The following is a 20,135-nucleotide window of genomic DNA, read 5'->3' on the forward strand; positions in this document are numbered from 1 at the left end:
ACAGAGCGGGGACAGAGCGGGGACAGAGCGGGGACAGAGCCGGGACAGAGCGGGGACAGAGCGGGGACACAGCAGGGACACCTGACACGGCCTGTGCCCCGCACCACCTGTCTGCAGCGTCACCTGGCTGCAGGGTCACCTGTGTGCAGGGTCACCTGTCTGCAGGGTCACCTGTCTGCAGGGTCACCTGTGCCCAGGATCCCCCATCTCTTCTCTTCTCTTCTCTTCTCTTCTCTTCTCTTCTCTTCTCTTCTCTTCTCTTCTCTTCTCTTCTCTTCTCTTCTCTTCTCTTCTCTTCTCTTCTCTTCTCTTCTCTTCTCTCTCTCTTCTCTTCTCTTCTCTTCTCTTTTCTCTCTCCTCTCCTCTCCTCTCCTCTCCTCTCCTCTCCTCTCCTCTCCTCTCCTCTCCTCTCCTCTCCTCTCCTCTCGGAATTACTCTTTAAACCGGCATTTTTTCTCTATTCCAAGCCCCTCACATCTCCCATTCCGATTCTGTCCCCAACCCCCACGCTGCTGCTATTTACAGAGGAGCTGGGAAGAGCAGGAAAACTTTATTTAGACTAAAAAATTCCATTAGCCAGCAAGAACAGCCTGGACGGCTCCAAAGCCCCTCCCTCCAGATTCCACCTCCCTCTGGACTGATAGTGCCACAGGGAGTGCTGGCCACTGGTGCCATGAAGATTTTTCATCCATCTTCACGTCTCCTGCAAGGAAAACTCCAAACAATGTCCCCTCCAGCCTCTTCCGCAGGAATCCTGCGAATGCCATCTCCTGGGCACGAGGCATTGTTCAGGGAAGAATTGGAGTTACTGCCTGCCTTGGATTAATTTCCCTCCTTATTTCACTTCCGCCTATTAAAGCTGGGAAATGACGAAGTACATCTGAGCACTGATGACTTCAGCTGCACCTTCTTCCTTGGACTTCCCCCCAGCACAGCACCAGGCTCTGGATGCCCAGAGCATCCCTGGGATGCAGCCCCCTCAGCACAGCAAGAATCCTTCTTCCTTCCTTTTTTTCTCCCTTTCCTTCCTTTTCCCCTCTGTTTTGGTTCACGTGTTGAGTTTTCCCTCAGGAAAGGTGTCCCTCCCTCGTTGCTCTATTGTTGTGGCAGATTTTGTTGGATTTTGGGGGGGGGGGAAAAATTAATAATTAAAAAATGAAGACATAAAAGTTGAAATATAAAGCAAAATGGGGATTTGGGGAATAGGAAGTAAGGTTTTGGGATGGGAGATGGAAAAGCCCTTGCGTCCTTTCTGTGGCTGCAATGGGTTTGCTCCGTGTTGCCAGATGTGAAGAATCAGTAAGAAAAAAGGCAAAAAGAAGAAAAAAAAACCAAAAACACAAAAAACCAGAAGGAAAATAGAACAGTTTCCTTTTCCATCCAGAAACACAATTCGAGGTCTGCACCTGGGATGCAGGATGCTGCTGGGAAGTTCCAGCTGGTCACAGCTAGGGAAGAGCAGCTGTTTCCCCCTTTAGCACCTTATGGCACATTTTCTCCAGGTCCCTTTCCCTTAATGGATTCTCCGAGTTTTCCCAATTTTTGCAAGTCTTACACCATCACACCCAGTTCTGGAGTCATTCCCAGCCCTGAGCCAGCAAATCCCACTGAATTCTGACTCCCACATCAAGGGTTTGTCCATTCAACCCCACCCACTCATCTGATAAGCCATAAGCATCCTCAGGGATCTTCCTCGCCCCTTTTCCTCCCCATTCCTTTAATCCCAGGATATTTTAACCCTTTCCTGCTTCCCCAGGGCCTCCTGGCTGAGCCGCTGGCCCCAGCCCTGCTGGGATTCTTCACAACAAGTTCAGATTTCTGCTTGGGTTGGGATTTTTGAGTTTCGATGTTATTCTTGTGGAGGAGGGAGAGGAGGGTCTTGTGGAGAGGAGGATTTGAAGAGATTCACTTCCTGCCCGGCATTCCTGGGCACTTAACCCTTTGCCAAACATCTCCCTACAGATGGGGGAAGCTCCTTCTGCAAAGCACAGAGAACCCCAGAGAGGCTGGGAACCAGCTTTGGGATGCACTGGAAAAATTCTTCGGTTGGGTCCACTCTTGGTAGGAAAAAAAGTCTGCTTTGGGGAATTTTGGCTTACAATTGATTAGAATCCTTAAAATCTACAGAAATCTTTGGTTTAAAATCAACAAGAGGTGACATGAGCTTTGAGGCCACTCCCAACCCCTTCTGTGATTCCACGGCCCTCCACCCCAAAAGAGAGTTCCTCCTGTACTATGCAAGACTCATCCTGCTCTTTGCTGGTTTTCTAACCTTCATCTTCAAGAGTCGCCAAAATATTGATTTTAGAGCACGTGATTCACCTCTGCCTCTTTTGCTTCCCCTTCTCCTTCCTCCTCTGGTCTGCACCCATTCCCACCTGGATCCCGCCGGCTCCTCGCAGGAGCTCTGCTATTGCCTTCTCCCCAGGGTGTTTTTACCCACTATAAAATAAAATAAATCCATGACCATTCATGTTTCTTCCTCCTGATGAAGAAACTGAGGCACGGGAAGGGGAAATGAAGCCAAGACAAAAAAAATCCCCCAAGATTTTACGGGAAGTCGGGACGGACTCTGGCTCCCAGTCAGCATCTCTGCCTTCTCTCCCTGGAGAATTTGCTATTTATAGCTCCGCTTTGCTCCTTTAGAACATAATCAAAACCATCCTCCCTCCATATGAGAACTCATCCAGCGGCACTAACCCTCCCGGGGGAAAACTTCCCGAGATTTGCAATTCAGCCGTCCGAAACGCCTCTGCAACGGGAAACTTCCACCGCCGGAGCGGCGGCGCGGACACCGCACGGGACACGCTCAGCCCGGCACTGCTCCAGTCCCGGGCACAACCCGGGCTCCCTCCCACGCTACCGAGGAGGTTGCTCGGCTCAACCCCCCCCGAGTCATTTCCTGCTTTCGCGGGGAAAGCTCGGCAAAGTCCCGCGGAGAAGGAGCGGCGCCGCTCCGGCAGCCGACACCCAACGGAGGACGATGAATTTCTGCATCGCGGTGCTCCTGGTCCTTCAGTCCTTGCCGGGTAAATACATTCCCCGGGTTTTCCTGGGTTTTCTAAGGGCAATTTGATTTTAGCTCGCTGCTCTGATTGTCCCCGCACTCCTGGGATGCCGCGGGGCAGTTGCGGCGGGGGGGGAGTCTGGAGGCTGAAAGATCTTGGGGGGATTTTCTTGGAGAAAGGGGGCTGCAGGGGAAAAAAAAATCACCGGGAATACATGATGTAAATTACTGAAAGTTCCATAAAGCCTGTGCTTAGAGAACAGTGGGATAGCGAACGTTTCCCGCATTGTGTTCAAATCATTTGCAAACTCCAGCTGGGAGCTATTAGGAGACACAGAGAAAAAACCCCAACAGGATTTCCTGAGAGTTACGTGGGCCGTTTGAGATGGGGAAGAGTGGAATCAGGGGTATTGAGGGAGGAAAACCCCAATCTGGAGCTGCTTAAGGATGAGCACGATATTCTCCCATCTCTGGGAAAGTGAGATACAGAGCAGCACCGGCTGAGGGGAACTGGAAACTGCAGCTCTGCCATGCCCAGGAGCCTCCCTGTCTCTTCCCCTTTCTCTTCACCGAAGGAACAAATTCAAACATGAAACATCAGGCGAGAGGATTCCCAGCTGGAGGCTTTTTTCAGGACAAGGTTGCCCTGTTATTCTTAGTGACTCCATGTAAACAAGAGCCAGGTTGGAGTGACTTTCTGGGAAAGCTCCGTGCAGGGGATAAAGGTGCCCCAGAGCTCAACGCTGCTGGAGCATTGCCAAAGGACGAGCGTGGGAAGGAGCGGGGATGGGGGGCAGGTCCCAATTTCAGTCCAAATCACCCCAAAAGTTCAGGGTGGGAGTGGGACAGGTCGAGGTGTTCGACACCGTGACGGGCGAGGCTGCGCTGCGTCCCTCCTGCAGAGCCCTGATCCCACCCTGGAATCTTCAGCCTTAGTCATTGTTTTCAGAGAATTCCCTAATGAGAATTCTGGGACTTGGGCTTCCCCGCCAGGCTTTGCCAGTGCTGAGAAAGTCAGGGATATGAGAGGAAAAAGTGGGAGGGTTTGGAGGGGGACCTGGAGCTACAGCATGACTGACAGCATCATTCCAGCTATTCATGGTGTCACTTATAATGACAATACTATAATTATCTTATTTGTGACTATAAATGAGTATCAAACTATAAAAATATCTTATTATTCCATATCTTCCATTCTCATGAGTATCTTGGTGTATGAATCTGTGACTATGAGAACATTAATATTCACAATAAATTTGCTTTAAAAAATCCTCCCACAACCCAAGAAAACACACAGGACCTCATGTTTGGAATAGGGAATGAGCCACTTGCTCCAACTGTGACAATGTCACATGGGTCAGAATTTATTTATAGTGGCTCAGCTCTAAGGAAACATGAGGGTCCCTTGTGAGCCCTTGGCAGCCAAAGGCATTGGAGCAGCTGGATCCTGGATGAGAGGCTCATCCCAGGACAGATCCAGCCCAGCTCTGGGTCTGGGGTGCAGGAGCACAGCCAGAGGCTCCATCTCCATCTCTCACTTCTGCCACATCCACACCCACAAATGAAGGAAAACCCCAGCTCTGGTCTGACCTCTCACACTTTTAGTTGGGATCTAATGATGGGTCAGGTTGGAAATCCATCAGTCCCACAGGAAAGGGGTTTTGCCCAAAGCACCAATAAATCAATGAAATCTCCATGCCCCGGCGCCCACGGCTTGACCCGAGGCTCCTCATGGTGATCCGTGTGTTGTTCCTTTGCTTTCAGGGAAGGCGGAGCTCGAAGATGACATGGAGGAGATCGCACAGGATTTATATGACTACATGGCTCATTTAAGTGAGAAATGCCTTTTTTAAAAAGCATTTTTACCATTTTCCACAAGCCACAGGAGCGAGTTGGGATAACCAGGGCTGGGAAGGGATTGTTGTCCAGATTAATTTGAGTTACACTGGCTGCTCAGGGGGAAAAGCTGGGTGGTCACAACCCAATTCCCATAGTGCCACCTCACCTGGAGCTGTTTCCATTCCAGGCAATTACTATTCTTCCACAGAAGATTATTACTATGACAACATCACGGCAACCCCCGCCACGTACGTGTACGAGTTTGATTCATACGAGGTGAGTTGGGTTCCTCTTGGTATTCCCCTAAAAAACAGGTTTACCTCACCCAAATCTCTGCCACCAGGAAAAATAAATGGATTAAACCTGCCTATTTTAAGACCATAGAACAAGTCAAGTGAGTTTCAGTAGAATGTCCATGAATAGCAATCATGGAACGGTTTGAGTTGGGATTTTTTCTCCAGTTTGCACAGAAACAGTGAGAAATTCCTTGTTTTCTCAATTAAATACCATCAAAGCCATCCCAAGGAGGGATCTCTCTGCACAGGAGTTAATCCTATGCTGTGACATACTAGGTTATTTCTTTTTCTCCACATCCAGACAAGCACCATTGGATACATGGATTGGGAGAAGTTGTTTCCAGAAGAGAATGCCACCACTGAGGTTTCAGGATTTCCAGATACAAATGCTCCAGGGGATTCCAGGGATGCTAAGGACAGTCAGGTCAGTCTGTCAGCTCGGGAGCTCTGCCACAGGCTTTTAGCACAATAAAACATGGGACTTTCTCACTGATTTATTTTCCTTGGCTCACCAGGATTTCCAGGAGTCATTGGGATCGTCCCTGCAGGGCCACCTCACCCTCATCATCCTCCTCAGCTTCCTGGGTCTCCTGCTATGATGCCCAGGCTCCTCCAAAGGTACTCTGGGATTTCAACACTCACTCAATGTGTGTCCTTTAACCCAGGGAAATCCAATTCTTTCTGAAGCAGCGACTTTCCAAAACAATGGAAAGATAACAAGCCCTGCCAGGCAGATAACAGCCATCAGGGACCTCACCAGCAGCTCTGACCACCACTGATGGCCTGGAGAGGCTTTCCAGGACGTTTTCCTGTTGGCATTCAGTGGGACCTTCACGGGGTGCGAGCAGCCAGGCTCCTCCACCCAAATATCCTGTTCCATAAAACCCTGGAATGGTTTGGGTTGGGATGAACCTCACAGACCAGCTGGTTCCACCCTCCCGCCCAGGTTCCTCCAAAGCTCCATCCCACCTGGCCAACCTTTTCCCACAGCTGGAGCTCTCCAACATCCCAGGAGGTGGCCAACTTCCATCCTGCCACGCCCTGCTCACCTTTTTCCCTCGTTCCAGACACGGTGGCTGGGATGGCGACCAGGACATTGTCAGGTGTTGATGATGACATCCTCTCCACGAGGTGTTGTCTCTGTTCCAGAACTGCTGAGATGTTTTGTCTGGAGGTTTTGGTGGAGGGTCGGTGCCGCCCCGGCGGCGCGAGCACGGAGAGCTCAGCAACCCTTCAGTCTTTCCCTGTTTCCTTGGATTCTGCTGTAAATAAGAACCTCTGCCAATAAAATCCCCAACACCTGGTGCACGGTGACTCATGGTAAATAATCCAGAACTGGAATAACAAATGCAAACAATGCATGCAAGTGCTTGGCCCGTCAGCAGGATCTTCTTGAGCCTCTAAAACCAGCCAGGAGCTTCCAACTTTGTTTCTTCCAGAACTGCTCTTCACACTGTTTATTTTCCAGGAACTCACACAATATCTGGGTGTGATGAGAAGCTGGATCAGAAAACCTCCCACCACCCCAACCCCCCCCCCCCCACCCCATGGAGAGCAAACTGTCACAGAAATGGGTGGTTTTGGTCAGGAAATGAGAGTTAAATTCCTTTTTTGGGGGAAAAAAAATGCAATCCCACACTCGGTGCCTATGTTGCTTTTCCTTGGGAGAGTTAGCAGGAAGGAGAGATGGAAAATTGGCCCAGGTGTACCCAGGTAAAGGACAAAAGATGTTGAGTGAAGCCAAGGGATGTTGAGTCAAGCCAACAGGAGATTCACGGTGGTCACAGTGCCCAGAGCCCTCAGATCCCTCCAGAGCCCGGGGGAATCTCCCGAGCCGCCAGAGCAGGTACGACCCATTCCCAGGTTATGCAGGCCCCCAGCTTTGGAAAGAAGAAAACTTTTGTTTCCTGCGGAAGGTAAAAAGCTCGAAAGGGGTTCAGAAGCGGCGGGAGGAGCGAGAGCGGATGCGCTGCCTGGCAGTGCCACCTCCTGGCTCTGTGCTGCCATAAAGGTGGATTGAGAAAAGCCAAGAACGCCCCGGAAAATGATTCAGGATCACACAGCAGTGAGATTTCCAACCCTGGAGTGGAGTAAAAAGCAATTAAAGGGAAATAAAAGATGTGGATGAAGGTTATGAGTTTATTTCTAGAAATCATCCCTTTAATGCAGACACCAAAAATAAACCAGTTTGTTGTTACTTGGCTTAACCATAAATTGAACCACTCCCTTCCAGGGCAAATCCTCAAACCAAATCCTCACCTTCCAGCAGCGTTTTGGGACAGCAATGTCCTGACACAAACACACCAGGTGTGTGACATCTGGACGTGCCTTCTCTGCTCCCAAACATTCACCCAAACCTCTTTAGTCCCCAAATGACACCATCCTCCTGGTTCTTTCACAAGTTCCTTTCCTAGATTTACCCATTTCCCCTCACTCGGAGAGTGGTGGTGGCTCCATGGCCACTTCTCCATGAGCAGCCACCCAGCTCTCCTGGCAAACCCCTGGGATAAGCAGCTTTAACACAAAGAGGATTTTCCCTGCAGTTGTGAGAACCTTTCCCAGTTACCTCCCAGCAAGAAGCAAGCACAAGGCTCTCCAGGTCTCTGGTGTTCTCCAGCAGCTCCTTATCAAACCATCCCAGAAATATTTTCTCCACGGAGTTTACACAAAGCTGGAACAAACCCGAGATTCTCATGTTGGGTTGTGTTTTTGTTTTTTTTTTTTTAATTCTGTCAACAAGTTGCCAAAATGTCTCCGGTTATTTGTGTCTCCAAAGTTAAAAGAGTCAAGATGTAAATATTTAGAACTGCTTGTCCCAGAATTGTCCTGCCTGGGCATGAGGGATATCAGTGGCTCGCAGGCTCTTTTCAATGATCATTTTCCGTGAGAAAAGCTTCAATAGAGAAACACTCATTAATTATTAATTTTAAATAGGAAAATAATTTCCATAGGGATATAAATCCCCATCTATCCACCTGGGGAGATCTAAATTACATATATCCAACTAGAGGGGAATATAAATCCCATCTATCCACCCCAAGGGGGTTATAAATCCCATATATGCAACCCGAGGGGGATACAAATCCCGTGTATCCACACAGAGTGAGATATGAACCTCATACATCCCCCCCTCGAGTGGCTCAGATTTTAGGAATTGGGCTATTCCCCAGATGTGTGACGCCGCCCCTCTCCGACGCATTGGCAGTGCTGCCGTCAAGCAAATTAACCAAAAATAACATAAATTCGCAAAAGCTGTTGTACCCTACGGCGAATGAGACCGCCGTGCGTCCCCGGACCGCCACTCGTGACAGCGGCTGTGTGACCCCCGCGGGAGTGAGGGGATGCGCCAAACCCCGCAGGGTCCCGTCCGCACAGCACCGGGGGTGCGAACCATCCCGGGGCCCCCGCGGAACACGGAGCTGCGGGGCAGGGAGCGGCGGGGGCGGCCCCGCGGGCAGACCCTTCCCGAGGCCGCGCGGTGGGACACGGCCCCCGCAGGGGAGCACGGCCCGGCCCCGCGGCGGCCGCGACCCCCGGCTGACACAGAGCCGCGACCCCCGGCTGACACAGAGCCGCGACCCCCGGCCTCCGCCCATCCCAGAGCCGCGACCCCCGGCTGACACAGAGCCGCGACCCCCGGCCTCCGCCCATCCCAGAGCCGCGACCCCCGGCTGACACAGAGCCGCGACCCCCGGCCCGGCGCGGCTCCCTCAGAGCCGCGACCCCCGGCCTCCGCCCATCCCAGAGCCGCGGCCTCCGGCCCGGAGCGGCTCCCACAGAGCCGCGACCCCCTCAGAACTGCGAACCCCGACCCCCGCCCGTCCCAGAGTCGTGGCCCCTTCAGAGCCGCGACCTCTCAGAGCCGCGACCCCCGGCCTCCGTCCATCCCAGAGCCGCGACCTCCGGCCCGGAGCGGCCCCCACAGAGCCGCGACCCCCGACCCCTGCCCATCCTACAGCCGCGGCCCCCTCAGAGCCGCAACCCCTCAGAGCCCCGACTCCCGCCCGTCCCGGAGCCGTGGCCCCTTCAGAGCCGTGAACCCTCAGAGCCGCGACCCCCGATCCTCGCCTATCCCAGAGCCGCGACCCCCTCAGGGCCGCCACCCCACAGAGCCGCGACCCTCTAAGAGCGGCGACCCCTCAGAGTCGCGACCCCTCAGAGCCGCGATCCTCTCAGAGCCGCGACCCCTCAGAGCTGCGAGCCCCGATCCTCGCCTATCCCAGAGCCGCGACCCCTCAGAGCTGCGATCCTCGCACATCCCAGGGCCGCGGCCGCCTCAGAGCTGCCGCCCCACAGAGCCGCGACCCTCGGCCCCTGCCTATCCCAGAGCCGCGACCCCTCAGAGCCGCGACCCCTCAGAGTCGCGACCCTCTAAGAGCGGCGACCCCTCAGAGTCGCGACCCTCTTAGATCTGCGACCCCCTCAGAGCCGCGACCCCCTCAGAGCCGCGGCCCTCTCAGAGCCGCGACCCTCTAAGAGCGGCGACCCCTCAGAGCCGCGACCCTCTAAGAGCGGCGACCCCCTAAGAGCTGCGGCCCCTCAGAGCCGCGGCCCTCTTAGATCTGCGACCCCCGCAGAGCCGCGACCCCCTCAGAGCCGCGACCCCTCAGAGCCGCCACCCCACAGAGCCGTGACCCTCTAAGAGCGGCGACCCTCTCAGAGCGGCGACCCTCTAAGAGCGGCGACCCCCTAAGAGCTGCGGCCCTCTTAGAGCTGCGACCCCCCTCAGAGAGCCGCGGCCCTCTCAGAGTCGCGACCCCTCAGAGCCGCGCCCCCCGATCTCCGCCCACCCCACAGCCGCGACCCCCAGCCCCGCCCCGCCCCCCGGGACCGCCCCCGGCTCCGGCCCCGCCTCTCCCGCTCAGGGCGCGCGCACCCGCCGGCCCCCGCGCGCCAGCACAAACCCCGCCCCCGCGCGTCCTGACGGGCAGCGCGCTCGGCCAATGGCGCGGCGCCCCCCGCGCCAATGACGGCGCGGAGCGAGGAAGCCCCGCCCCGGGGCGGGGCGTGGCCGGGGGGGGGCGCCATGCGCCGTGTCATGGAGGCGCAGTGTGCGGGCGGCCGTTGACGGTGCCGGAGCTGCTGCGGAGCGGCGCGGCCGGGGCGGCCCCGGCGACCCCCGACCCACTCCCGGTGCGCTCCCGGCGCCCGCCGCAGCCGCAGCGACCCTCGCGGCCGCTCTCGGCCACCCTCCCTCGCCAGTGCGGAACCGCGGGAGGGGGGGCAATGGAGATGAAGAAGCGCATCAACCTGGAGTTGCGGAACCGGGCCCCCGAGAAGGTGAGGGGCGGCGGGGCCGGTGGGGCGCGCTCCCCCCGCCCCGTTGGGCCGTCGCTGCCGCTTCGGGCCGCGCAGGCCCGGCGGCACCGCTGCCGAATCTGGGTCAGCCGTGGCGCAGGGCCCGGCGGGGCGCGGGCGGCGCTTCCGGCGCGGCCCCGGGACCCGCGGCCCCCCCTCATTCCCCCTCCGCCTCCTCTCTCGGGGTGCCCCGAAGTTCCCGGGGGGCGCGGCGGCCTCGGCTTCCCCCGACGTTAATCCGCCGCTTCCCCCGGCCGCAGTAAACAGGTCACGGCGGCGGCCCCGGCCGCGGCCCGTCGTTCATCCCGACGCCTTTAATTAGTATAATTAACGTTGTTTCCCGCGCCCGCCGCCCCGCCGGGCGTGCCGTGGGGTCCCGCTTCCCCCCCTCCCCGCGCTTCCAACTTTCCATTTCTTATGAAAGAGCCAAAAAAAAAAAAAAAAAAAAGATTAAAAAAAGCCCCGAACCCCAGGCAAGGCGGGAGCGCACGTGCGCGGCGGGGCCCCGCGCTGCCCCCGCCGCCTCCCGGGCCCCACTCGGGGCTCCGGAGCATCGCTCCCCACTTCTCCACCGGAGAAAAACCGGCGCCCGGTTCACCCCAGGAGTAAAGTCCTGAGACGTTCGCTTTCCCTGACCTGGCGCACGTGGGTTTTGGCGGGGGGGGGAAAAAAAAAACCTGCCCAAAACCGTTGGTTTAACGCGCCCGTGTTTGCGGGTGGCAGGTAACACGGAGAGGCCTCGTCGCGCTGCAGCTGCTGGGGATGAAGCTGGGAACCTCCCTCTCTCCCCAGCAGCTTGCCTTAAAATTTGATGTCTGCATGGAATAATGGGCGTATTTTAATGAAAAAATAAAGTAATAGTGGGAGGCTGGCCTCGTGCTGCTAGGGGTCTGCAATACTCCCAAAATTTTGGTAGTGTGCGGGGAAAAGAAGTGTCACCTTGTGTCTGTCCTTTGCCAAGTGGATGTTCCACTGTAGATAAAATAATTTCAAATTAATTGGCTGCTTCTTGTTGCTGCTTCTCCAAGTTCGTGACCTGTATTGATTATTAAATGGCTTGGGCACAAGGAAGTTATTTATTTGGGCTCCATTAACCTCTAGGATTCTCTGGGAAAATAATCTGGAGTCAGAGGGTTTTAGGTTCAGAGAGAAACTGGTTTTATGAGTTTGGTTATGCACAGTTAAAGGAGAAGCCAGCAGTTGGTTGGCTGCAGTGCTTCTGTGGGGAGCTGTACCAGTGTACTCTGTCGATGGAGTTTTGGGGTCAGGTGGCAGTTTTTGCAGAGTTTAACACGTGCTTTAGAGGACGGGAAACTGCATAATTTTTAAATTAGGTGGGTGATTTTAAATTAGGTGTTGGTGATTTCAGGGCAGAAATCAGGTCTGATTTTAAATGAAGCCCCAAACCTGCAGCCACTGCCCAGTCCCTGGGGTGGCTTTTGGGTGACTGTGGGAGTTCACTGCTGTGACACCCACACGTGCCTCGCTGGCCTGTTTGCAGGTGACAGAGTTGGTGCTCGATAACTGCCGGTCCAGCAACGGGGAGATCGAAGGGCTCAACGACTCATTTAAGGAGCTGCAGTTTCTCAGCATGGCCAACGTTGAGCTGACGTCGCTGGCCAAACTCCCCACGTTGAGTAAGCTCCGAAAGGTGGGTATCTCCTGCCTGCCAGCGCTTTGGGATGGCAGAGTCAGGGGTGGCAAGCCGTGGTGGCACCTTTCAGCACTCGTGGTTGGACTCGTGTGGTGCTGAAGGTGCTTTGTGAGCCTCTGAAATGTATTTTTAAGGACCGAAATTGTTTCGGGTGTTTTATGGCGAGTTGGGTTTGGTCAGCGACTCTTGGGGCAGTAACTGCTTGGACATTGCGAAGGTCCAGCTGAGCAGGGTGCCTTGGTAGGAGGTTCTTGGATCACTCATTGCTGGCAGTAAACTCCAGTCCTGGTAATTTAAAACTGAGGTGCCCAAACGCATGAAACTCTAAGGAGCAGTTTATAATTCTCAACTTAAAGGAACTTTTTGACAGCTAAAGCTTGTTACCTTGGCTGAGTCTTCAAAAGTGATTACATTCTTAAAGGGAGAACAATTAACAATGATGCAGCTGAATCTAAGGCTGAAAATCTATTTGTTAATTCCTTTTTTTTTTCTGTAAAATAGCTGGAGTTGAGTGACAACGTCATCTCTGGAGGCCTGGAGGTCCTTGCAGAGAGATGTCCTAATCTCACATATCTCAATCTAAGTGGCAACAAAATCAAAGATCTTGGCACTGTGGAAGCTCTTGTAAGTATCAAGTGGGAGGGGCTCTGGGGAGATGGAATAAGTACTATTTTTTGGCAAGAACCCTTAATATTTTTGCAGTGGATTTGCACAAATGTTCATCAGTCTCGTGGTTGGCCCAGTTTGATGGACTCACAGGTGCCATGGTTGTAGGTTACATGTGTAACCCCACTGCTGGAAAATGTGTCAGGAATGGGATGTCCCAAATCAGAGATGGTTAGGCTTGTTTTGTCTTTGAAGAAAAAGTGGCCAAGGTGTGTCGTGCTGAATCCCCTGTGCTTGTTCGTTAAGGTGTGTTTGTCTGATGAGTTTTCATTAAACTCTGAAGTGACTCAGACAGGGGTGTGATACAGCCAGGAGTGGGACAGTGAAGCAGAGGAGGGAGCTGCCAGTGGTGATCCATTCACCCATTTTTCTGCATGATTGGGGTTTCTGTCCAGAACTGGGCTCTGCAAGCATAACTCAACCTCCAAGGTTTGGGAGCTGTGTGGGAGTTACTCCACATGAGTGCCTTTGGTGGGGATTTGGCTGCTGCCAGCAACTTGGACTGAACTTTGAGGGAGAAAAATTGTGACTAGAAATGAGGGATGAGGATAAAGTAAATTCTGTTATCCTTGGGTTGTGAGCCTGCTGTATCGAAGAGCACCACAGGAAAAAACAAACCATTTATTTTCAGCAAAATCTGAAGAATTTGAAGAGTCTTGACCTGTTCAACTGTGAGATTACAAACCTTGAGGACTACAGGGACAGCATCTTTGAGCTGCTCCAGCAGATCACATACCTGGATGGGTTTGATCAGGAGGACAACGAGGCACCAGACTCAGAAGATGATGATGATGGTAACTTCCTGAAACAAACTGGGGGCAGGAATGGGATGCTGGAATAAAGGTCTCCATGTAGTGTGGAGTCTTCCTGAGCACACAATGCTGCTCGTGCTCCTGAAGAGCAGAGTCCAGAGTGTATTTGGTATTAATGCACTGATACAGAGCATTAAGATAAATCTTAATAAAGATTCCAGTCCTGCAGAAGCTGCCTGGGCTTAAGGGAATTGGACTAAAGATACTTCTGCAAAGACACAAATATTCTTGTTGCCAGCAGTAAAGCCCTTTGTGCCACTGAGTGATACAGAGCAAGGGGACTTGCACACTATTTTGAATTAAAAAATTGCAATTTTACAGGGTTTCATAATGGTTTCAGGCCCCTGCTTCAGTATAATACAAATTTTAGTTCCAAAAGGACACCTAGTTCCCTTTGGTCCCAACTTGGTTGCAGTCCTTAAGGGGGCTGTTAGGGATGGCAGGAGTTTGTTTTTGTAGCTGTTTCAGACATCAAGAGTTTTGTCTGAAGCTTGTGATGGAAAAGCATTTGTGAGTCTTCCTTAGAGAAAAAAATAACAAAATTTAACTTGGTTACAATGATGGTAATTTCCCATGTGTTGCCTGGATTTAGAAGAAAATAAAAATCCCCAAATCCTTCAGGAAAAAAAAACTATTAGGGCCAGCCCAGCCTGCTATACTCAGAGAGGAGTGAATGGAACTGAACTTCTGGTCTTTTATGTGTGTCCTTCACTGCAGAAGGGGATGAAGATGATGATGATGATGAGAATGAAGCTGGGCCTCCAGGAGAATATGAAGAGGAAGATGATGAAGATGATGGAGCTTCAGATTTGGGGGAAGGTGAAGAGGAGGAGGAAGTTGGTCTTTCATACCTGATGAAAGAAGAAATTCAGGTAAAGTTTGAAAATGCTGCCAAAAGCAGGAAGCAAAGAGAAGCTCCTGTGGGGTTCTGTGGTTACAGAAAACAGTTCTGGTACAGTTCTCAGAGTGCAGAAAACAGCCACCTTTCAGAAGGTGATGAGTAGAGTTCTTGTAGCTATAAACTGGTCACACAAATTACAGGACAGCAGTAAAGCCCTGGGTCCTGCTCAGATCCTCCCCTCTGACACCAGGAGAATGTGCCTGGTGTGGGCTTTGTGCCCCAAAGCAGCACCCCCGTTTGGGATTGAAGGCCCCTGTGGCCAGCCAGTCTTTTGATAGGACTTTGCTTCGTGTCAGGGAGTTAATGTGGAGTGGGTTTAATTCCAATATTCCAAGGGCCAGCATCAGAGGCTTGTTTCCCCATTTTGACTTGTCACACTCCCCTGTGTACAAAATTCCACCAAGCAGAGGGATAGAAAAACAAGACTTGGGCTTGTCGAATTCTCTGGAGCTGATTGTTAATTCGTTTACATTCCTCATCTATCAGCTTTAGAACAAGACAAAAAAACCAACAACACACTTACTGGTTTTCACAGTAACTTGGGAAGAGTTATGCACCTTTTCCTCCAGGCCCTTACTGACCGTGGGTTCAAAGGCAATCTAGATCTGCTGGCATCTCTTTCACAGTTAATTTTTCAGTAACTTTGAGCTGGCTTAAAGAAGTGAACAGTGGGGAAAAGCAAAGAAATGAGCCTCTAGGGCTGATTGATGCCCTGGTGGGGAAATTGCAGGGAATTCCTGGATTTCTGCTTGGGATCATTGTGGAAGCAAGACTTCAATAAACAGCAATTTTAAAAAATGTCTCCCAATTTTTGTACAGGATGAAGAGGATGATGATGACTATGTTGAAGGAGGTGATGAGGAGGAAGAAGGTAAGTGCTCAAGTATTGAAGCTGTGACTGAAATAATCAATTCTCTATAATTCTTTGTGGGTTTGGGACCTGCATGCTTACACAAAAACAAAAGTAAAGCAAAAGTGAGGAAGAAACAACAGTTTTCTGAAAGGAAAGACACTATCTGTTGCACAGTTGGCAATTGTTCTTCATTGTGGAGAGGAGTGGGGCTCTGCTGTGCATCTTGTTATTTACATACATTGAAAATATTCCTCAAGTGCACCAGAGTCTCTGCTGGCAAAGCCTGGCAGCCAGGAGCAGCTGGAGCTTTCCCTTTATCCAGCTTCTCCACAAGCAATTCTGCTACAGGGACAAAGTTCTGTTTGCAAGAAGTGGCTTACTGGAGTATTTTTAGTAAGTTTTTTTTCATAAAAAATTCCACGTCTTTGTAAAGGCAAATCCCAGAATTTCTCCCCAGCTGAGCTCCCATCTCCTCCACATGCTGGGCTCAGGTTTGGGAGCAGGATTTTCCACTTGCAAAAACAGTTATTTCTGAAGGATCAGTGTGAATTCTTCACTTTGTACGAATGCAGCCCTGGAGTCGGGATGGGCTGCTGGCCAGGGGATGGCTGCTGGGGAATTAATGGACTGGCTGGGGCAGCATTGCACTGCGTGCTCCCACCAGCAGAGCGCACAGCTCACCACCCAAATCCGGCCCTTTGCCACAGAAAACTCGGGGATCTTGTGCAGGATCCTGTGCTGGATGTTCCTGACAGAACATCCCATTCCCCTCCCCTGGCTGTAAGTGCTGTGTGGGCAGAGCATAACGGGCTGTGTGCATCCCTCTCTCCTTAGCAGAGGGTGTCCGAGGGGAGAAGAGGAAACGAGAGCCCGAGGATGAAGGCGAGGAAGAGGAGGATTAATTTGCAGGACCAGACTCTCCAGTTACGGAAGACGCAATAGTGATTATGCAGCTCTGTATGTCCATGTACCATAGATGTCCTGACAGAAATCCTATGTTAACTTTTTATAGCAGAAGTGTGGTTTTACTATTCCTGCCCCTTTTATCATTCCAGATAAGCTCTGATAGCCCATAGGGAACCTTCTGTAGAGAACAATTTTCAGCCCCTATAATCACTGAAGCCATTGGCAAATTCCCCCCACCAGACTTTTCTTTGGAGCTCTTTAATTTCGTACAATCTTGCTGTGTTGGTCATTGTTAGCCCTGAATCCAACCCCATGTCCCATGGGTTTAATATTGGGAGTTTTCATTCAGGATCTTAAAGTTTTTAAGCTTAAAAAGCTGAACTGAAAAGTGCTCTACAGCGAATTCCCCACTCTCTTAAATCAGTTGACTCTAGGCCAAGTTTTCCATGGATTCAACTGGAAACCCCCAACTAGATGACACCTGAGTTTCAGTTTTTTAAAAGGTGACTCCTGTGATTTTATTTTTTTTTTTTGAAGGCTCCTCTCTATTTTGGGTATTCCAGGGTAAAGCCTCAGTGGGTTTCAGAAGATGTTTTTGTTTTCCTGCTTGCTCCAATGTTCAGTGTTTGGAGTATTCACTAGATTCCTTCAAGGGTGTATTTTGGCAAACTGAAAGAGTTGTGATCCTTTAAGGGTTGCAATCCATAAATTTTCTCCCAAGTCCGTTGTCACTGCAGGTATTAACGAAGCAATTAATGTGTAGTTTTAAACCTTTTTGCCAGAAATCTTTGTTAAACTTTCACTCACTTTGCTCTTGCATTGTCATTCTGGGAATTCTGCACCACTCATGGCTATAAAATGTATAAAATAGATGAAATATGCATTTCTGATGCAGAAGTGAACGGGTAACTCCTCCAAGCGTGTTGTTTTCCACCCCCCCCCAGCTTTTCTAGAACTGTTGAAGGGAAGAATGAACCCAAGTTGGCCCTTCTCTGCACGTCACCTCTTAAACTGTTTAAATCTGGCTGTAAAACGCTCCGTTTGTGTGTAACAGTTGGGAATATTTGGTGGTTTATGTTGAGTGGCTGCAGAGACGCGTCAGGAGCGAGCATGGGGGACGTGCAGAGAAGCTTTTTATCTAGCAGCCTTTATAATTCCTAATCTGCCCCAATGTATCATCTTTTCCTGTTGGAAACAAATTCTGACTTCTGGCATTCCTCCTTCAGGCGTGATCTGGGTTTCACACAGTGTAGTCGTGGTATCACACTGACTGACATTGTCTCACGTAGGTCCTGAACCAAATATCACACACAGCTTTATTCCAGAGACTTATTTTTGTATCTGTCCTGGCTGTCAATAGCTGCCAGAAACTGGGGAGAGCCTGCAGGTGGGAGGAGGGAAATTCCTGGGCCTAAGCGAGTCGGTCCCTCATCGCCTGGTTCCCTGTGGATGTTCCTTAGGAATTTCACACACTGGTTCAGTGTGACCTCCAGCTCTTCGGTGGAGTTTAGATCACGCAGGGTTGAAGTTATGCAAAGTGTGTGGTTTTTTTTTCCCCCCAACTAGAGCCTTAACTCTGGGTTTCTCCTGTAGCTGTGTAGCGGGGCCGAACCTTCCCGGCCTCGAAGTGGAGTCTGGCCGGCGGTGGTACGCTCGGGAACAACTGACTCCTTGGGCTTTGTGGGTTTTTTTAAGGGATATCTCTAAAGACACTAGAAAAGCTGTGGTGAAACTTCCTTTGCAGCCACAACCAAGTCCTGTGTTTGTGATGAGTCCTGGGTGGGTCAGTGCATGGTTGTCATGTCCTGAAGGCTCTGGGCGAGGCACTTGCTTGGTGCTCAGCTTTGAGAGAAAAAGTGTTTTCCCATCCTTTTGCTTCTTGTCTTTAGATTGAAACTTGTTATTTATAAGTGTGTACGTTAGAGCACCTCCATGTCAGGGTTTTACTTAACTCTCTGTTACTGATGCAGATAAAATTAGTTTTAAATGGAAAAAAAAATTTAAAAATAAAAAAAAAAGAGTCTATTTTGATGGATTAAAATAATGTGGGTAGTGGGCTTGTTTGGATAAGCGAGTCCAGCTCCTGAGACCAGACAGACTGAGCTCCGAGGGGTGACAGCCAGACTTCCCACTTCCCAAACACCCGCAGTGCCGTGCGTCAGCCACCACGTGGAACCTGAGCCCCTCAGCAACCCAAGAATCTGTCCCAGTGTCACCATCCCCTGTCCTGTGTCCTCCGCTCGGCATGCAGCAACAGCGTTTTTTAACGAGGAATTCAGAGCCTCCAGATAACTTTTGAAACTTTTTTGCTTGGTGGGTGGTCTTTTCATGCAAATACGTCAGGGTGGGTTTTATATTTTGTAGAGGTTTTGTCCTATTTTAATGCTCTTTGTATGGCAGTCTGTATATAGTGTGGTTTGGTTCCTTCTCCGACTCTTTCCTGAAACTTTGGAGTAACTGATTTTGTGCAACTGTGTTTTGAATAAAGCCATGACAGTGTTAAATTAAAGACAACAGCCCTGCAGCACTCTTCTGGTAACTTTTAGTTGTAACAAAACATGTTTCCTCCCCATGTGTGCTGTAAATTTTAAATTAAAAAGTTTTCAAACCGAATTATTTCAAATAAATTGAGACTATTGTATTGGATTACTTCTCGGGGTATGTCCACCTGTGGGAAGGAATGGAGTTACGGGAATTTTCTTTCCAGTTGTGTTTAAATGGGGTGGAAATCTGCAGAACGGTGTGTGTTTCTGGGGATGGAACTTGGACTTGTGGTACTTGAGTCCTTGGTAACATTGGAACAGTCGAGGAAGAATGTTCTGGAAAACCTGAATGGTTCCCTGAGTGTTTCCAGGTGAGTTTAACACAGATGTCATAGACATCCAAGTCTGGGTGAGTCTTGAGATTTGCTTTTCACAGGTACTGCCTTGTGCCTGGCAGCCTGAGCCAAGTCTGCTGCTGAAATATTCCTCACACAAGAACAATGTTTAAAAAAAAAACCTGCTGCTCCTCCCGAGCTAGAGAAAGCATTGTTTTATCTTGGGATTAGTCCAGCATTCCTGGCAAAAATCCCTTGGATGCACTTGAGAAAGCCCTTGGCAAATAGGCTTTTCTGCTGCTGGATGAGCAATTAGGCAAGAAATGGGTGGTGACTTTCTGGGATATTTTATTTAGTTTTAGAGGGTGGAGAAGAATTGCTGTTCCAGCTGAAGCCCCACACCTCTACCCTCTGCACCCATTTCCCACTGGCTCTGGGGCCAAACAGCGACCCTGAGTTTCAGGATGACTTTAAACACGTTAAATCCATTTTTTTTGGGGCTGCAGGTGGGTGAGGTAAAACCAGGCTGTCACACGGTACTTTGATGGCAAAGGAGAAAGCTCAGGTGGTGTGTGGGCACATCTTCAAAGCCAGGAAAAACCTGCCGTGTGGCTGATGGGTTCCTCAGCTCGTCATGACATGTGTGTGTGAAAAATGCATATTTTATGATTGGCTTTTCGCAATAGTTACAATGACTATTATATGTGTAATGTTGGAAAGTTATGCTGTATTAATTCTCCCAAGTAGTGTGTTGAATGTGTTTTTAGGTTATAACACAATGTTAAAATAGAAACTATACTATGTAAGATACTTTTTAACTAGCTCAAGAAAGAGATGAGATAATCAAGGAATTCTTCGTACAAAGATAACAATTACAGAAACCCCTAAATTTTCCAGAGGAGAGGAATTTATGGCTTTCCTTATCAACAGAAACGAACTTCTTCAAGCCTGACTTAGACTCGAAGGCGCCTGGGAATTAACAGAAACTTTTTGACAAGTACCAGACGAATTTCTTGTTTTAAATAAAATATATGCATAATCATGAAGTGTTTTGTATATGCAACAGGCTATTGCTTTTAAGGTTA

The 20,135-nt window shown here is 50.6% G+C and overlaps 2 protein-coding genes across 4 annotated transcripts; both read left to right on the forward strand.

The window, feature by feature from the left end:
• Positions 1–1,483: 1,483 nt before the first annotated feature.
• Positions 1,484–7,339, forward strand: LOC128820256 (uncharacterized). Of its 2 annotated transcripts, XM_054000906.1 has the most exons (6): positions 1,484–3,029; positions 4,772–4,840; positions 5,034–5,122; positions 5,444–5,566; positions 5,658–5,760; positions 6,210–7,339. In XM_054000906.1, exons 1-5 carry the CDS (start codon positions 2,675–2,677, stop codon positions 5,739–5,741), a joined length of 720 nt encoding a protein of 239 aa, XP_053856881.1. In that variant the 5' UTR covers positions 1,484–2,674; the 3' UTR covers positions 5,742–5,760; positions 6,210–7,339. The 2 variants fall into 2 exon arrangements, with proteins under 2 accessions (XP_053856881.1, XP_053856880.1); XM_054000905.1 differs by having other exon boundaries at positions 5,658–7,339.
• A 2,821-nt stretch (positions 7,340–10,160) lies between these two features.
• Positions 10,161–18,878, forward strand: ANP32E (acidic nuclear phosphoprotein 32 family member E). 2 transcript variants are annotated; one of them, XM_054000902.1, is made up of 7 exons: positions 10,161–10,422; positions 11,942–12,091; positions 12,596–12,718; positions 13,392–13,554; positions 14,290–14,444; positions 15,293–15,344; positions 16,161–18,878. In XM_054000902.1, the coding sequence occupies exons 1-7, from the start codon at positions 10,369–10,371 to the stop codon at positions 16,226–16,228; spliced, it is 765 nt and encodes a 254-aa protein (XP_053856877.1). In that variant the 5' UTR covers positions 10,161–10,368; the 3' UTR covers positions 16,229–18,878. The 2 variants fall into 2 exon arrangements, with proteins under 2 accessions (XP_053856877.1, XP_053856878.1); XM_054000903.1 differs by having other exon boundaries at positions 16,164–18,878.
• Positions 18,879–20,135: the final 1,257 nt, after the last annotated feature.

This window comes from Vidua macroura, chromosome 29 (genome assembly GCF_024509145.1).
Source record: "Vidua macroura isolate BioBank_ID:100142 chromosome 29, ASM2450914v1, whole genome shotgun sequence".
In the NCBI taxonomy this organism is placed as follows: domain Eukaryota; kingdom Metazoa; phylum Chordata; class Aves; order Passeriformes; family Viduidae; genus Vidua; species Vidua macroura.

Bases quoted from the DNA above. Each gene is read 5' to 3' on its own strand.
- ANP32E (XM_054000902.1), top strand. From the start codon at position 10,369: ATGGAGATGAAGAAGCGCATCAACCTGGAGTTGCGGAACCGGGCCCCC. The intron at 12,092-12,595 runs GTGGGTATCTCC...TCTGTAAAATAG, and splicing joins CGTTGAGTAAGCTCCGAAAG to CTGGAGTTGAGTGACAACGT. The intron at 13,555-14,289 runs GTAACTTCCTGA...CCTTCACTGCAG, and splicing joins CTCAGAAGATGATGATGATG to AAGGGGATGAAGATGATGAT.
- LOC128820256 (XM_054000905.1), top strand. From the start codon at position 2,675: ATGAGAACTCATCCAGCGGCACTAACCCTCCCGGGGGAAAACTTCCCG. The intron at 4,841-5,033 runs GTGAGAAATGCC...TTTCCATTCCAG, and splicing joins TGACTACATGGCTCATTTAA to GCAATTACTATTCTTCCACA. The intron at 5,567-5,657 runs GTCAGTCTGTCA...TTGGCTCACCAG, and splicing joins GGGATGCTAAGGACAGTCAG to GATTTCCAGGAGTCATTGGG.